This window comes from Bos javanicus, chromosome 24, assembly GCF_032452875.1.
Source record: "Bos javanicus breed banteng chromosome 24, ARS-OSU_banteng_1.0, whole genome shotgun sequence".
Lineage (NCBI taxonomy): Eukaryota > Metazoa > Chordata > Mammalia > Artiodactyla > Bovidae > Bos > Bos javanicus.
In genome coordinates, this window is record NC_083891.1 from 4,170,502 (window position 1) to 4,187,626 (window position 17,125).

Sequence of the window (17,125 nt, forward strand, 5' to 3'; positions counted from 1 at the left end):
CCTCCCTGTTCTCCCTGTGCTCGTGAGGCCCAATCAGGAGTGCTTCACACCGAGGAATGTGTGTGTGAGTTTCTGAAATCATGAGAGCCAGCAGCCTCTGACCTTAAGCTCCACATAAAGAGGAAAGTGCAATGTTCTCAGCTTGGATTAGGAATGTCCTCGCTTGGGGCCTGGCAGAGAGAGCCCGATGGGTACCAGGCCATGGAGAGGAGCGAGTGCTGTCAAAGCGGGCAGAGGCAGCCACCGTGAGGCCAAGAGGGCTGTGAGCACTGCACAGCCTGGGGCTCGCTCCCTGTGTCCTGCCTCACCTCCCTGTAGGTCCAGGTGCTCCGCCCACCAGAGAGGTTAGATAGGCTCACACAGTTCATCTGTTCACAATTCCTATTACAAGATAGGGTGGAGATAAATAAATGCAAAATGTTCATGGAAGAACTCAGAACTCTTTTGAAGAAGGGTGTTGTATTAGTCAACACTCTCCAGGGAAACAAAACCCATTGGGTATATGTACTTCTGTTAAACACACACATACACACACAAGTATGGAGATTTATTATGGGGAATTGCATCATGAAATTGTGGAGGCTGAGCAGCCCTGTGATCTGACCCCTGGACTGTAGCCCACCAGGCTCTTCTGTCCACGGGATTCTCTAGGCAGGAATACTAGAGTGGGTTGCCCTTTCCTTCCCCAGGGGATCTTCCCCAACCACAGATCAATCCTGGGTCTCCTACATTGCAGGCGGATTCCTTACCGCCTGAGCCACCAGGGAAGCCATGAGCAGCTGGTAACTGCTGGGCCAGCAGCTTAAGGACAGTGACAGACACGCATCTGGAGAGAAGCTGAGTTGTTGCCCTGGCTCCCCAGCCTGTAGGATGTGGAGCTTTCCAGTGTTCACTAGAGAGACTAGAGGAATGCATGACATCTCCTCTCATTAGGCTGTGGTTAATCAGGACTTGTGGAACTCAAACTGGAGCCTGGAGGAGAAATATAAGTCAAACGTGAGGGTGATGGCTAGAGTGGAACTTAGTGTGCCAGCAGAGGCACGGTACGACCTCAGATGTGGGGTGGAGGCGGCTGACCATTTCCAGTGAAGCTGTGCGGAGAGAGACGGTTTTACGTACCCCAAGAAGAAACAACCATCAAAAGAGAGTTAAAAAGAGCCCTCAAGCTGTTCTATTTAAAGTTGATGCCGGCTGCCACATGACTCCGTAACCCATTTCACAGCTCCTTCTGTAGCCCACTTCCTCTTTTAAAGCACAAAATTCTGAATGATGGGAAAAAAAAACATGTCCCTTGCTTTCTTCCCTTTAAATATCACTAGATTCCTCAGAATTTGTGACTTTAAGGACTTAAAATAATCCACACTACCTCTGCCACAGTGTCTTCACCTACTTTTATCAGCTGCTCCTTTGTTAATTTACAAGGCAGAGACCTGCACAAGAATATTTATGATCCAACTCAAGGGACTCCGTCTTCTGCAGCAAGAGAACTGACCAGTGTCTTAAAACTTACTAGAATTCCAATGTCGTGAGAACTAAGTGGAATAAGTTCTTAGCTGAAATTCCCAGACACTATTACAATTACGAAAGGAAGAAGGTAGTGGGGATAGGAGCTGGCATTAGAGATCAGTAGGTACCCACCTGAGTTTGGAGGTTATTTTTATGTTCTAACCACTTATGGAAAGCAAGGCAGAATCTGTAATTTCTAATTCAATGATTCTCTTCCTCACTGAAAAATAGCAATAAAACACAATGACTGTGCATGAGACCAGCTTTGTAAAGAGAGATGAATGGAGAGAGAACAGAAAAAATGCAATGATTTCCTCCCTTGTGAGAGATGAGAATTTGAATTTGTCCTTGAGGCTGAATATCTTTTTCTTCTGGGAAGCCACCGCAATGGGGAAAGACCCTCTTCTGGGAAAGGAGATATTTGAAGCCGTGTGGCTCTGGCTCCAACCCCTCTGCATAGTAATATGAAGGTTGTAATTATTGTGGCCCGTCACATTTCTGCAGATTGTGATCCTTTAGAGTAATTTTCTTTCCCAAATATGGGTTTATACTGCAACATGCTGTTCAGTTGCTACGTCGTGTCCTACTCTCTGTGACCCCATGAACTGCAGCACGCCCGGCTTCCCTGTCCTTCACCATTTCCTAGAGTTTGCTCAGTCTTATGTCCATTGTGTCGATGATGCCATCCAACCATCTCATCCTATCGTCCCCTTCTCCTCCTACCTTCAATCTTTCCCAACATCAGGGTCTTTCCCAGTGAGTCAGTTCTTCGCATCAGGTGGCCAAAGTATTGGAGCTTCAGCTTCAGCATCAGTCCTTCCAATGAATATTCAGGGTTGATTTCCTTTAGAATTGACTGGTTGGATCTCCTTGCTGTCCAAAGGACTCTTAAGAGTCTTCTCTAGCTCAAGAGTCTTTGAACTTTCACCACAGTTCAAAAGCATCAATTCTTCCCTGCTCAGATTTCTTTATGGTCCAACTCTCACATTCATGCCAATATTTTATTATTTATTTTTGTGAAGTTGCTACATTGTTCCTCAAAGGCAGTGTTGAGAAAAATCCCCAGACTGTAGGAAATCTATGCAGGTCTGACCTTCACGTCTCTGCACCGGAGGAGAGATCATTGAAAAAGAAAGAGAAAGAAGAAGGAAAAGTCCGGATAGCAAGGCCAGATAAAAAGGGGAAAGTGTCAACTGGCCTTGGGGTGGCCCATATGTATCCCATACACGGGATGTAACAAGTCTTGTATGAAACAAGTCTCAGTAAATTTAAAATAAATGACCACAGTAGACTTCCTAGAAAGCAAAAATAGAAAAAACATCTGGAAAAGTCATAAATATTTGAAAATTAATCAAGCTTCTAAGGAGAAATTTAGAAAAACTCAACTTAAACTGAATTGAGATGAAAGCACATGTTAAAATTATGAGATGTGCTTAAAGCATTGCCTAGAGGGACATTTATAAATGCTAAAAATGCTTGTGTTGGAAAACAGAAAGCTCTAACATCAGTGTTCTGAATCAGTTTACTCTCTGCATCATGCTAGCACAGCCTCCCAACAGCAACCCTCATATCCAGCCTTGTCTTTGTCTAATCCCAAATCCCCCATCCCTTCTGTCCAGCAGCGTCTCTCAGTGTTCCTTCCTCCTTGCCTCCTGCTAGCCTCACAGACCTGCTTTAGTTCCTTAGACTTACCACGCCTTTCTCTGGTCTTCTCACACACAGGTTTTCCTCTGTCTAGATCACTCTTTCTGGGCTTCCCAGGTGGAGCTAGTTGTAAATAACCCATCTGCCAATGCAGGAAACGTAAGAGACGAGGGTTCAATCCCTGGGTCGGGAAGATCCCCTGGAGGAGGGCATGGCAACTGACTCCAGTATTCTTGCAGAGAATCCCATGGACAGAGGAGCCTGGCGGGCTACAGTCCATGGGGTCACAAAGGGTCAGACATGAGTGAAGCAACTTAGCACACAAGCAGACCACTCTTTTACCTCCAGGGCACACTACAAATTCTCACCCACAGAAATATCCTTAAAAGTCTCTTCTTTCTGGAAGCTGTGCTGCTGCTCTAGATAGCTTCCATAATAGCTCATTATATAGGGTTGGCCAAAAGTTCGTTCTGTTTTTTCTGTATACTGTTGCAGAAAGAACTCTTAGGCCAACCCAACACTTCCTTTCTGGTAGCGTTTAACATCTCTTCACAGCCTGATTGCCTCTCTTCCCTGCTGGATTCGGGGAGGACTGACTGGGTCTTTGACATCTGATACACATCTGGCCCCTAGTGCAGTTCCTGGCACATTTGTGTTGTGTTTTTAGTCGCTAAGTTGTGTCCGACTCTTGCTACTCCATGGACTGTAGCCTGCCAGGCTCCTCTGTCCACGGGATTCTCCAGGCAACAATACTGGAGTGGGTTGTCATTTCCTTCTCCAGGGTCCTGGCACATAGTAGGTGCTTTCTAAATATTTGACAAATGAATGAGTGAAAGCCCATTTTTAGTGGAAATATGACCACTAAGGTTTTGGTTACAGGTCGATGAGGTCAGGGTTCTGGGGTTACAGCTTGCAGCCAACATTGGTTATTTCCCAGCACCCACTTGCTGCTGCAGCTTAACAAGGGCCCTGAATTCTGTTTGGGGATCCACGTGGTTCCCAGGAAGCATACATTTACCGTTGCTCCAGTAATTACTTAAATACTCACCCTTGAGAAAGCTCATCAGCTCTTGTGGTTTCAACTGCTTGAATCTGCAGTTTCTCAATTCTGAGTTACTGGGACTCCCTCTGAGGCTCCAGGGCTCTCCCGTCTCCTTGTCTTCCCGCGCTGAGAGCTGGCGTGTGTGACGTTGTCTGGCAGAGCCCCTCTCATGCTTCCTGGGAGGAGGGGTTTGGGAGGGCCTGGGGGGTCACCCAGTACCCTCGAAAGAGCAAAAGCAGAACTGGGCACACATCCGAGGGAAGCATGCCTGATGCCGTGAAGAAGATGAAACAGATAAGAATAAAAGAGGAAAACCAAGTGGAATTAACCTAAACAGCGTCGCTCCCGTGATATTTTGTATATATAAAGCAAAAGGAAAAGGCTGTCTGGCCAAGAGAGAAAAATACTGTCTTGCTCTAACTGTTTAAAAAACCTGTATTAGAGTATAGCTGATGTCCAACGTTGTGTTAGTCTCAGGTGTACAGTAAAGTGAATCAGCTATGGAAGTGAAGTTGCTCAGTCATATCTGACTCTTTGCAACTGTCTAGTCCATGGGATTCTCCAGGCCAGAATGCTGGAGTGGGTAGCCTTTCCCTTCTCCAGGGGATCTTCCCAACCCAGGGATCGAACCCAGGTCTTCCGCACTTCGGGCGGATTCTTTACTGGCTGAGCCACAAGGGAAGCCACACGTATCCCCTCCTTTTCGGATTTCCCGTCCACGCAGGCTGTTACAGACCACCGAGGAGAGTTCCCTGTGCTGCTTCTCTGGGGGCAGGGAAGGAATGAGGTCAGGCAGAGACACTGAAGACGCTCTCAGGGGGACTCCCCAGTGGTCCGATGTCTGAGACACCGCACTGCCAGTGTGGAGGGCCTGGGCTCAATCCCTGGTTGGGGAACTAGACCCCACAGGCCGCAACTCAGAGTTTGCATGGCACAGCTAAAGACGGAAGACTCCACATGTCGCAACTAAGATCCAGCGCAGCCAAGTAAGTGAATGAATATTAAAGAAGAGAAGCCACATGTGCACCCATTGCTGATCCATGTCAGTGCATGGCAAAAACCACTACAATATTGTAAAGTAATTAGCCTCTAATTAAAACAAATTTTTTTTAAAAAGAAGAGAAGCTTCTGAGGTACTGAACCTCGCATGTATACTTTATAAACTCTTTTGAATCCATGATATCTTTCACAATTAGATTTTTTAAAGAGCAAGATGGGACTAGAAAGCAACAATTATTTTTTCCTCGTCATTATAATAATAACGTGAACCGCATTTACTCTGTACCTCAGTTCCCTCACTGCTCTGAGGAGGACTTGGACCCCTCGGCCATGATCTCTTTCTGGTCTTATGTTCTGTCCTTCAGCAAAGAGCAGGCAGGTTTGAAGGAAACTTGAGGGGACATTTGGTCTATTTCCATACTTCCCAGAAGATTTGCCAGTTAATTAAAGCCAGTCCAGGCAAAAGTGACCCAGTTTGACTTGGAAATTCCACTCTCCCCTTCTCCAGGAAGAGATTACACAGCCTTGTTATGTAATCAACTTTAAATGTCTGAAAATTCTTCCTTTTGAGTTACCCAGAGGCTCTATGCTTTGCGGTCTCTTTTCAAACAGTGAGATGACGCGTTCAAAGTTGGAAAGCTTTGGGAGACTAAGTCTAACGAGAGCCGCCTGTTGGAAACGTCACGGTCCCCAAATCCAGAGGGAGCCGTCTACCCATTCCTCGAGCACCGCAGGGTGGAGACGCCACAGAGGGAGACGGAGGTGTACAGAGGGGAGCGGCAGGGACTGCGGGGCTGATGCTCTTCTTGGCCAAATAAAATCTCTGTCGCGTTGGCAGTACAAATACAACTCAGGGATCTCTCAAAGGAGAACCCGCCTGGTGTCTGTTAATGTTCCTATATGCGAGGGAAACTCAAAACCGTATGTTTCAATATAAATGTTTTCTGATCACGTAGAGCAAGCATTCTGGTTCTCATAGCCCCCAGATTTGAACTGCACTTGAAATCAGGTTAACTAGAGCTAAATTTAATCATTGTGCAACCGGATTGGGTGTATACAACCTGGGGTATTGAATGTCCTACTTCATGTTTTTTTTTTTTTTCATGTTGTTTTTACTCTCAGTTTCATCTAGTTATTTCCTCAGGGACTGCAGAGCAATAGTAGGCAGCAAAGTAATGAAATGTGGTAAATCTGGTTAAAGAGAAATATGACTAAAAATACTTTCCTTTGTTTCATCTCAGCAGCCGCATGTATAGCATGGCTTTCTTTAGTTTATGAAGTATGAAAACTAGTTCTTAGGAGAGAAAAGGCAGGCTGGATTTATTGCTCTGGGAAACATAGCTTGCTTAATGTTATAATATATAAAAGTTCTTTGTTTTATAGATATGCCGTAAAAGTCTAGGTCATAATCATTAACTGCTTTTTATGTGTGTGTGTGTGCGCTCAGCTGCTCAGTCACGTCTGACTGTAGCCCGCCAGGCCACTCTGTCCATGGGATTTTCCAGGCAAGAATGCTGGAGTGGGTTGCCGTTTCCTTCTCCGTAATAGTGTGTAGGCACCCATTAGAAGGACGCGATGCTGCTTTGATGAGTGTCTGAAGTGTTAGGGTCTGTAGTGCTAACAATGTTAGCACGCATGTGTACATGAAGTTGGTTTCTTATCCAGTAACTTTGTCAGGATGAACCTCTCGAAACTGAAGTGCTGGGTGGAGAAGCTTGAAGCAGTGCATCCCTCTGCGCAGGACGAGACGAGCCTCACGGGACTGCCCTGTGAATCCCACACCCAGGCGGTACTGCTGCTGCCCTTGCCCTCGCTGCTCAACCCCATGCCCCCAAAGGCAGCTCACTCTGCTTTCAAGCTGCTGTTACATTCTAGGAGCCCTGGGCGCCCACCATCCTTCAGAGAACTGTCAGAATGCAATCGTTATGAACTACAGCCCCATTTTACTACCTTACAGCCCCAAAGGTAAGACCTTTCCGGCTTTTACGCTGTGTGAAGGTTTTTTTTTTTTTTGGTATTATTTTTCTCAAAATCACACACACATATACCCCATGAAATATAACCTACACATTCAAAAGTGCATAAACATATAGATAGAGTTTAATGGACAATTATAAAGTCAATGCTTGTATAATATCACCCAGGACAAGAAATGAAATGGAAATTACCACTGTTCCAGAAGGACTTCCTACCATCTACCTGCCCAGGTTACAGTCACTCCCCTCCCTTGGGAGGCACCACTGTACTGGATTTTTAAACAACAGTTTCTTCGTTTTCCTTTATAATGTGTATACTTATATAGTCATCCCTGAGGGGTTCCCCAGTGGCTCAGGAGATGCAGGAGACTTGGGTTCGATCCCTGAGTCAGGAATATCCCCTGGAGGAGGGCATGGTAACCCACTCCATGTTCTTGCCCGGGGAATCCAATGCACAGAGAAGGCTGGCAGGCTACGGTCCATGGGGTTGCAGAGTCAGACACGACTAACTTAGCACACAGGTAAGCATTCATCCTCAAACAACACGGTTGAGTTTGTCCTCTCTTTGGACTACCCATGAATGGAAGCTCTTTTGTTACCTTGCTTCTTTATGTTTGTAAAATTCGTTACCAGTCATTTAGATTGTGTTTGAGCTATTATGAACTGGGATAGTATGCAATCTTATATGTATCGGTCCCTTTCTGGACTCTGTTCCAGTGGTTTGTTAGTCTGCATACCAATACCGTATTGTCTTAATTATTACAGCTTTGTATAAATCTTGCTATCTGGAGAGCAAGTGCTCCCTTCTTATCTTTTTTCCTCTAAGAGTCTTTGCTTATTCTTGACTTTTACATTCCATATCAATTTTATAAGAAGCTTATCAAGTTCTAAAACAAATATGTTGAAATTTGGATGGAAATCTCTTTCAATTTTTCTCATAGATTGAGTTCCAATCTATGAACGTGACATAGTTCTCCATTTACTTGGATAGTATTTTTTAATATAATTCAATAAAGTTCCATTTCTTCCCAAAGGTTTTGGCATTTCCAATAGTTTTATATGTCTGGTATTTTAAGCTAATTCTTGGTTTGAGGTTTCTTAGATCACCTTGGTGATATACATTTGGGCAGAAATCCACTGGGGGGCCCTTTACAGGTCCCTGGGGGAAGAGAGCATGGAGCTAGTTACAAGGGCGTCCCTTCACTGTGGGCACAGCCTTCAGGGTCCAGGAAAGCGCCTGTGCTGCAGGGCGTGCCGGCATCTCCCTTGGGCTCTCTGTCTCTGCGGGCTCTGAACTTGGACATTTGTCTCCCTTCACTCTTCAATGTCGTGGAAACACAGCTCCATGTCAAGTCTGGATTATCACATATCTTAGGAGCAAAAGTGATTTTGAATTCTCTGTTTACCTTTCTGGTTTTTTCTTAGTGTTTTTTGACTGTAATTCCATATGTCACTTTGGTTCTTCGATGTTTCTACGAACTCTAAGAAAATTCATCCAGCATTTTTAGTTGCTTTCCATGAGAGGGTTAGCTTGAATAACCTAGCGTGCCATTATCAAAAACAGGAACTCCAAAAAGGTAGATAGTTTTCAACTTCTGATCCAGACCAAAACAAGCATTCACCAAGCTGAGAACCAAAGGGAAATGAGGGCAGTGAGGCTGCATTTTCTTCATAAAAGTCCCATATTTCTTTCTTTTTGGTAGTAATGGTAAGGGGCAGACCTAGAACTGGATTTGGAAAAGGCAATTTATATAAAATCCTTACTCTTAGAAATAAAACCTTATAATGATTTAAATAGCATGTTTTTAAAATTCCATTATGTTATTCATCTTAGCTAAATGATTATACTGACATGTGTTCCCTCTACGTGCAGACCCAGGATTTTATTTTAAAAGCTGCTTAACTCAGAGATTTAAATATTTTATTCCCAAACAACTCTAATGGTGAGATAAGTAGATATATAATAAACCACAAAGCCAATAATTTTGCCAGATTTCTCCTTGAATATGACTGCAGTTTCTAGTTTTATATAGGAATATGTATTTCTTTTTTCCTACATTTGTCACCTTCTAAAACATACCTTATTTGTTATGTTTACTGTTTGTCTCTTTCTGCCAGTGTTCACTGGTATATCCCAAGCATCTGCAATAGCTCTTGGAACACAGCAAATACTAAATAAATGTTTGTTGAATGAAAGAATGTGAGACTTGGGGCTTCCCTCGTGGCTCAGTGGTAAAGAATCCACCTGCCAACGCAGGAGACATGAGTTTGACCCCTGATCTGGGAAGACCCCACATACCACAGAGCAACTAAGCCCCGGGCCGCAACTGTTGAGCCTGTGCTCACGAGCCCCGGAGCTGCTGCTCCACACTAAGAGAAGCCACCGCAACAAGAAGCCCGCACACCGCAGCTAGAGAGGGGCTCCCACTCCCTGCAACGAGACAAAAGCCCACACGCCAGCCAAAGCCCAGCACAGCTGAAATAAATAAAACTATATTAAAAAGAGGGATGTGCAACTTTGAGAATAAAGGTTTTGTTAAGGGGTGAGAACCTAAAATTGTTTTACATGGGTCCAGCAGTAAATGCATGCGAAGAAATAGAACCACAGAGGTAAAGGAATTTATTATTTATCCAAGCCTTTCCAGTCCTACTTACAGTCACTCTGACATAGGGAAATACATCTATTTGAAATACATTATTTTCATTAAAAATAAGACACTATGACACCATGTAGGATACAACATGAGTATTTTAAGCATCAATAAATAAAGACCATGACATTTTTAAGCACTTATCAATACTGACCATTCTTAAGTATCAGCAAATACTCAATATATTGTCAGTTTCAGCATAGCAGCAGATGATGTGAAATTTGAAAAAGAGCAAAAACTGGGTAGTCAACTGGCTAGTCAGATAAAAGCTAATCACTGACTAACTCATATTTCTTACTTGCTATGTAAGCAATAAATAAAATATAAATAAAATGAGATATAAAAATTATAGTAATATATAATAAAATACAAATAAAATAGTGATATAGTAAGCAATATTGTGAAATTTAAAATATAAAAGGTAGAAAAAAATTTTAATGTCTATGAAGGTGATTTTTATCATTAATTTCAGCATACTTGGTTTTTAAATGCAATGGCTGATCTTTTCAGATTCTGTATTTAGGCAAACAAAATCATTTATTTATGGTTTTGAAATTGTAATGGTACTAAAGCTAACAACATACAATTGGAATGTGAAAAATGATTTGAGGGCAGAGTTAGGTAGGGGTATCCCACAATGCATACAGATTACCAAAAATTTAAACAAGAAAATAATTAAGTTTTCCTTAATTAGATTTGGAATTATTCTGGCTTTCAAAATTGTAATCTTTAAAATGAATAAAAAACTTCACTGATTTCTCCAGTGAATTTGTGCACAATGTGGTCTGAATATGGACTAGTAAATTATCAATCAATTTATCTTTATAGTAAATCATATATATACACATATATGTATATGCATTTATATGTTATATGTGTATATATATATTTGGTAAATTTTCATTTAGATATTATAAATATTACAAGATGAAAAATAAACCTACTTTACACCAGAAAATATACTGATCCTAACATAAGCAGGCTTTTGCCATGTAGGTTAATATTTATCTAAAGAAATACCTAAAAATTCTAAGTTTTAGACACTAACAGAGTGGAGGAGGGGCTATCAAGATTTTTTATATAATGAACAGGAAGATATAATACACTACTTGATCAAGTGGATTTATCTTTTTAAATTATTTTGCTAAGTCTAATAGTAAAATAAGTTTTACCTACCTGAGGCATGATAACAGAACAGTAACAGGAAGGCAGTCTAGAGATACATGGAACAGAAGGAATGCTGGTTTCAGGAATGAGTGTGTTGTGGATGACTGATCAAGTGATCAAATAACAGCACTTTCATAAACAAATATTTCCACCATAGCCTCACAAAGTGACATACCGTTTTTTACTGCAGTCTACTAGTTGTCCATCATACTAGTTTTAGAATGAGAAAGGCATGTTCAAAATAGGGTTTAAACCAGATGTACTTCCCTAAGAAAATGGTAAAATAATTATAAAGATAACTCTGGACAATAGAAATGTTTACAGCAAAGGTATACAGTAAACTAACAAGGTACAATTTTAATTATATTATTTTTATATTTACAGTTTTGAAATAAAATCTGTGTTCACTTTTGCCTTTAATTGCAATGGTTTAGGGAAGTAGTAAAAGCAGTAAGTCACACTATAAAATTAAGCTCAACTTATATTTGACCCTCTGCTGCTCTTTTTTAATGAAGGATTATTTCAGTGGATCATCAATAAGGATTTTTGGTTTCTTTAAATATCTTACCACAACAATTATACCACATTTTGTAAATTAAATATCTAAAATGTTTGAAAGCCAGAATAATACTTGTTAGAACAGAAGCTCCATTTCAGTTTCCCTCTTTTTAAATATTAGACCAAATGTCATTGTTGACATTTGCTTCGATGTATTTATACTTCTGCATCTTGGCCAGGAACCCAGAATGGAATGGGACTGCTGGACACGAGGCCACACGGTCAACTGCAGTCTTATCATTTCAAGACTGAACGAATAAAATCACCCTCCAGTATCCTGATTATATGACTGAAGGCTCTAGTTCTTCTGTGAAATTTATTTTATTTTTATTGAGGCCTTCCTGTTGGTTTGCCTATTAAACTAAAATGAAATTTAGTGACTCAACAAAGATATGGTAGACCTTCAAAATGTAATGTATATAAACACATTCTTTTTTTTTCTTTAAAAATATTCTATGCTTTATCTGTATGAGAAAACATATTTTGGGTAAAACCAAATGATGTGCTGAATTTGCTTTAAATTAGTATAATAAAAAAGTGTTATCAGTGAGAAATAGATGAAACAGAGTGGCAAAATATTAATAATTCTTGAAGCAGGGTGATAGGTACTCAGAGGTTTTTTACCGTATTATCTGTATGTTCTGTGGTTGAAAATTTTAACAGTAAAAATAATGAATCCAACAAAGTTTCAATAATAAAAAAGCTACTGTATAACTGGACATTTTGCAAAGATCTGTACTAAGACTAATTATGTAACTCGTTGTTATAGTGAAAGGTTGGGAACAACTTAAACATCAATCATTAGGAACAGTCAAATATAGTACATCCACATGCAATGGAATCCTATCCAATGATGAAAAAGCCTGTTAAGTGAAAAAAGAGTTTCCACAGCAGCATATGGAGCCTGATTCCATGTTCACAGGAGTGTGTGCATGTCCATCCGTTGTTCAGAGTGGTTATCTCTGCAAAGAGGAATTGCAGGTGGTTTTTTTATTTTTATTTTTTACCTTTTCTTGAACCTGTTTTGTATTATTCAAAAATTTTACAGGCATATATATAAATTTTATATTTGGGGATATTGTTTTCTATAATAATATCCTATGATTTTTCTCATCATGTTATTCTTCCTAGCTGATGGAATGATTATTTAATTGTTAAAAATTGTGTTAGGTCTTATGTAATTCAAAGAGGGCTTCCCAGGTGACTCTAGTGATAAAGAACCTGAGACGTGGGTTTGATCTCTGTGTTGGGAAGATCCCCTTGAGAAAGAAATGGCAACCTACTCCAGTATTCCTGTCTGGGAAATCCCCATGGACAGAGCATGGAGGGTTATAGACCATGGAGTCGCAAGAGGTGGATAGGACTTAGAGACTAAACAATAAAAAAATTCAAAGTGGCAAAGTGCTATACTTCTAAAACAACATGAAACCCAGAGTAGATGTCATTATCTTAAACAATGGAAATAAAAATTTTTCCTCAACCATCTACTGGTTGTTTAAAGAAAGACATCAAACACTACATGAAACATAAAATTATAAAATAAATGAAAATAGACTTAATTATCTCTTGGTTAATTCAAATCAGGCTAAAATTCTATTAATTATGGAGAGAAATAGCATTTGGAAGAGAAAATAAGAAAATGCTTTCTAGTTCATTTATAGTAAATTTGAATTGAAAATATTCCAGCAGTTCTATGCAGAAAAGTATTTGTGTATATTTTAGTAATATGTTTGTTCTTAGATTAACCAGATGGCAGGACAAAATAAAATGCTTTTTCCAGATGCATGGTTTTGTGATTTCAGAGCTGTGGACTCAGCATTTTCAGCTAAATCTCATGTTTAACTCCAGCCAGCACTGTAAAATTCTTTGGAGTAAACTTGAACTTAATGATTAACTTTGGAAATATCATTTGAAGTTTGTTATCTTGGGTGAGAGTCCAAAAGGTAGGTGCTCTAGCGGCTGTGAAATCCTACATCTTTAGGCAGTCAGTTGCTGCAGCGCCCTCCTCTTAGTCTGCTGAGACCCCACAGTGGGTGGGAGCCAGCGATGGGACCCCTCTACCTCACCCCTCTTTAGGGCCCTCTTACAACACACCACAGCTGTTGCACACAGTCCGTCGTCAAGGGCTGTACTGTCCCCACCATTTACTATTTCCTAGATTTTAAGGCTTCAAGGAATTAAAGGTAGTTCCTTTGGTACATGAGATTGGGGACCCCTAATCTTGATGATTCCAATTTGGGTAATGTCATAAAAAACGACTCAGAAGATATTACTGAAGTTACCTGGTGGATATTTCCTTCTTTCACATCCATGTCCTAAGCTTTAGGAATGAGAGACTTCTTGGGTTTTGATTTGTCCAAGTGATGTATCTGTAACCAGATTGAAGAATCACATTTTATTATAAATTAATTGTATATACTTGCAGGTGTGTTAGATACTCTGATTCTCAGTGTGTTTCTAAGAGATCTTTGGCAAATCATTTAAATCTTTATTTAGGGGGTTTAAAAGTGTATCACATGATGAGTGGCCCCAGATTAAAATTGCATTTTGGTTTTTTACCTGTTTCCTAGCACGGGATTGTCCACAAAGGACAGTATTGGAGTGAGGCTTCTTTGACGTTTTTAGAGAGTCCTGACATAACTTCTTAGACTTGGGGGCTGTTCTGCTTACTGTTAATTGGTGGTCAGTTACATCAGCTTCTTTAGTTTGGTCAACTGATTGCGGCTGTAGCGGTTGGGAATCTTCCGGATCTGTGTCTGACTCAAAAATATGTGGTTGTCTTTTTAGTTTTAGTGACTCATGGCTTTTCCCTAAAACCTGTGTTATATATTTGCTTGTCAAATTCTCTTTTCCATTCACTTGGGAGCCAACAGCACTTTTTAGTACCTCTAAATTGCTAGTTGGCATCTGAAATACTGAACTATTAGACAGGTGTAAACTCGTGATCAATGATTTTCCCCTAGAAAGGGGATTTTTTGTCATATTTCCATAGGATTCAGTGTTTTTTTCTTGCAGAGATCTACAAGTCTTGAGATTCAGATTTTTAGCCTTCATCTGAATGCTATGACTAGGTCTTTTTTTAGTAGTTGGATCTAAATTTGGTTTATCGTCCTGGATCTCACTAGATTTCAGTGAAAACAACTTAGATTCTGTATCAACACGTTTTCTTCTCAGGTTTTCAGGTGCTAAGATACTTTTGGTCATCTGTAGCGGTCGACTTTTGAAAACTGGTATGAATCTAGGGGCAATATTATGTTGGGAGCTAAAGTTTGTGTCTTGAGCATTTCCTCTGGTGGGCTTGGGTACTTCCAGTACTTGTGCGGCCTGGTCAGATGGCGCTTTCTTGCTGCTCAGAACAGACTCTGGCTGGAGGCGCAGAGAGGAGGACCCCGAGGGCTTCGGCGGGCTGACCGAGCGCGCCCCCTTGTGGCACGCAGCTGCTGAGCACGGCGGGAAGCTCGGGGCCCGGGCGGCTCTTGTGGAAGGGGTGTGAGCTGGAGAGGACTTGGCTTGAGCAGTTAGATTGGGCGGCTTGACTTTGTTTCCCTGAAAGGATAAACATTAGAAAATGTAAAACTATCCTTAAAGGAAAATAAATAATTTATAAAATATCATCAAGATAAGAATAAAAAGTAACACTACAATGTATAGAACAGCTAAAGAAAAACAAAAAGCAAACAGGCCTTACTGAGGACATGTGTGTGTTTCTTATGATTTGTATCCTACTTTCGATACTATCCATTCAAGATAATGTTTTAAGATGAAGTTGCGCTCTAAACTGTAAAAACTATACACTTAGCTACTCCCGTTGTGTTTCAAACGTGCTCATGCGTCCTTCTCCCTCAGAATATCTCTCTTCTCTCCATTTTTTTCCCTTTCAGCTTCCCAAAGATCATTTATCAGTCAGTATTTGTCACACACAAAAAGAGGACAGTGTAGCGCTCTTGTCTGTTAGTATGCATGTTCACTCTCCCTAAGTAAATACTAGACTCTTTGAGGGTAGGAAAACCATGTGTTACTTCTTCTTACAGCCTTCACATTCTTAAATCCTCCACACAGTTACCAACAAAACACCTTATTCAAAGAAATTAAAGTAATGGAAGAGGCATTTACACTGGGCCTTTCAGAGTAAGTACGATATTGACTATAGGGCAGTGACTGTCTTAATCATTTTGTCTCTTCATTGCCTACTAGAGTGCCTGGTACTTGGAAGCGTTTTGGAAATATTTGTCAAACTGACTTGTCAGATATATCAAGGAGAAACAAGTGTTCATAGTCTTCTTAAACAAACTGTGGTAAAAAAAATATATATAAAACATCAAATATACCATGTTAACCATTTTTAAGCATACAATTCAGTGGCATTAAGTATACCCCCCACTGTACTTCTGCTGTATAATCATCACTACTATTTATAAAACTTTATGCCAAACAGGAACTTTGGAGGCTTTAAACAATAACTCCGTTTCCTTCTCTTAGCACTCTTTCTAGAGCCTGCTGCTGCTGCTGCTAAGTCACTTCAGTCGTGTCCGACTCTGTGCGACCCCATAGACAGCAGCCCTGCAGGCTCCCCCATCCCCGGGATTCTCCAGGCAAGAACACTGGAGTGGGTTGCCATTTCCTTCTCCAGTGCATGGAAGTGAAAAGTGAAAGTGAAGTCGCTCAGTCGTGTCCAACCCTCAGCGACCCCATGGACTGCAGCCTTCCAGGTTCCTCCACCCTTGGGATTTTCCAGGCAAGAGTACTAGAGTGGGGTGCCATTGCCTTCTCCGTTCTAGAGCCTAGAAATCTAAAATGAACACTTTCTCCTTTGCATCTAGGGTTCAGGATGTGATTTAAGATCAACCAATCAGATGCACTCATACAGTATTTGGAAGAGAGAAGTGAGGTAAAGTCATACTTCTGTAGTTTCTGCTGAAAGGTTTACTTATGGATGACTGGAATTTTGGTGGCAGAGTTAGCAGAAGTTCAAGTGTCCATTCACCAGCTTTGTAGATGTCTGGAAACAGAGCTTAGGACAGTCACTTTCCGGGTGTGGATCATATTAGGTAAACATACCACATGCACTTCACCACACACCACCAACCTCACCCTACGAGGCTTCCCTCTGTACACAGATGCTACCACGGGGAGAATGATGTCTAAATTTGCATAAAATTCTCTCTCAAAAAGATGCTCTGTCAGAAGTGACTAAATCATCTTAAACTGCCTAGAGTGAATATTTTGTTTGACGAAAATATGGTTCAAGAATTAAGTTGAAATCAATTACAGAAAATCCAAGAACACTTTTAGACTCTTGGTTTTTATAAACTGTAATGACTGTTAAACAGCATACATACTACTTGGGATACAAAAAGAAAAACTCAATCTAGGCAGATTTATATAAGAATAGGTTACTTGTATTCTGATATAAAACTCATCTAGAATATGTATCTGAAACGTTTACATTCACGTCCAGTTTTGTCTTCAGGAATATACTTAAATATACTTGAATATTTTCCAGGAATATACCTCTGATGGCAATAATTTCCAGGGGCTTTTTTTTTGCCCCCTAGCCCTTTAATATATTATTTATGCATTCT

General features: G+C 40.8%; 1 protein-coding gene across 1 annotated transcript in view; it reads right to left on the reverse strand.

The window, feature by feature from the left end:
* Nucleotides 1-10,701: 10,701 nt before the first annotated feature.
* The window catches only part of C24H18orf63 (chromosome 24 C18orf63 homolog), a 30,053-nt gene continuing 23,629 nt past the window's right edge, over nucleotides 10,702-17,125 (reverse strand). The window contains exons 12-14 of the mRNA XM_061399520.1: nucleotides 14,103-15,089; nucleotides 13,826-13,912; nucleotides 10,702-12,505 (exon numbers count right to left, since the gene is read on the reverse strand). Coding sequence (XP_061255504.1) covers nucleotides 13,859-13,912; nucleotides 14,103-15,089 — 1,041 coding nt within the window. The 3' untranslated portion in view covers nucleotides 10,702-12,505; nucleotides 13,826-13,858. The remainder of the gene's footprint in view (nucleotides 12,506-13,825; nucleotides 13,913-14,102; nucleotides 15,090-17,125) is intronic.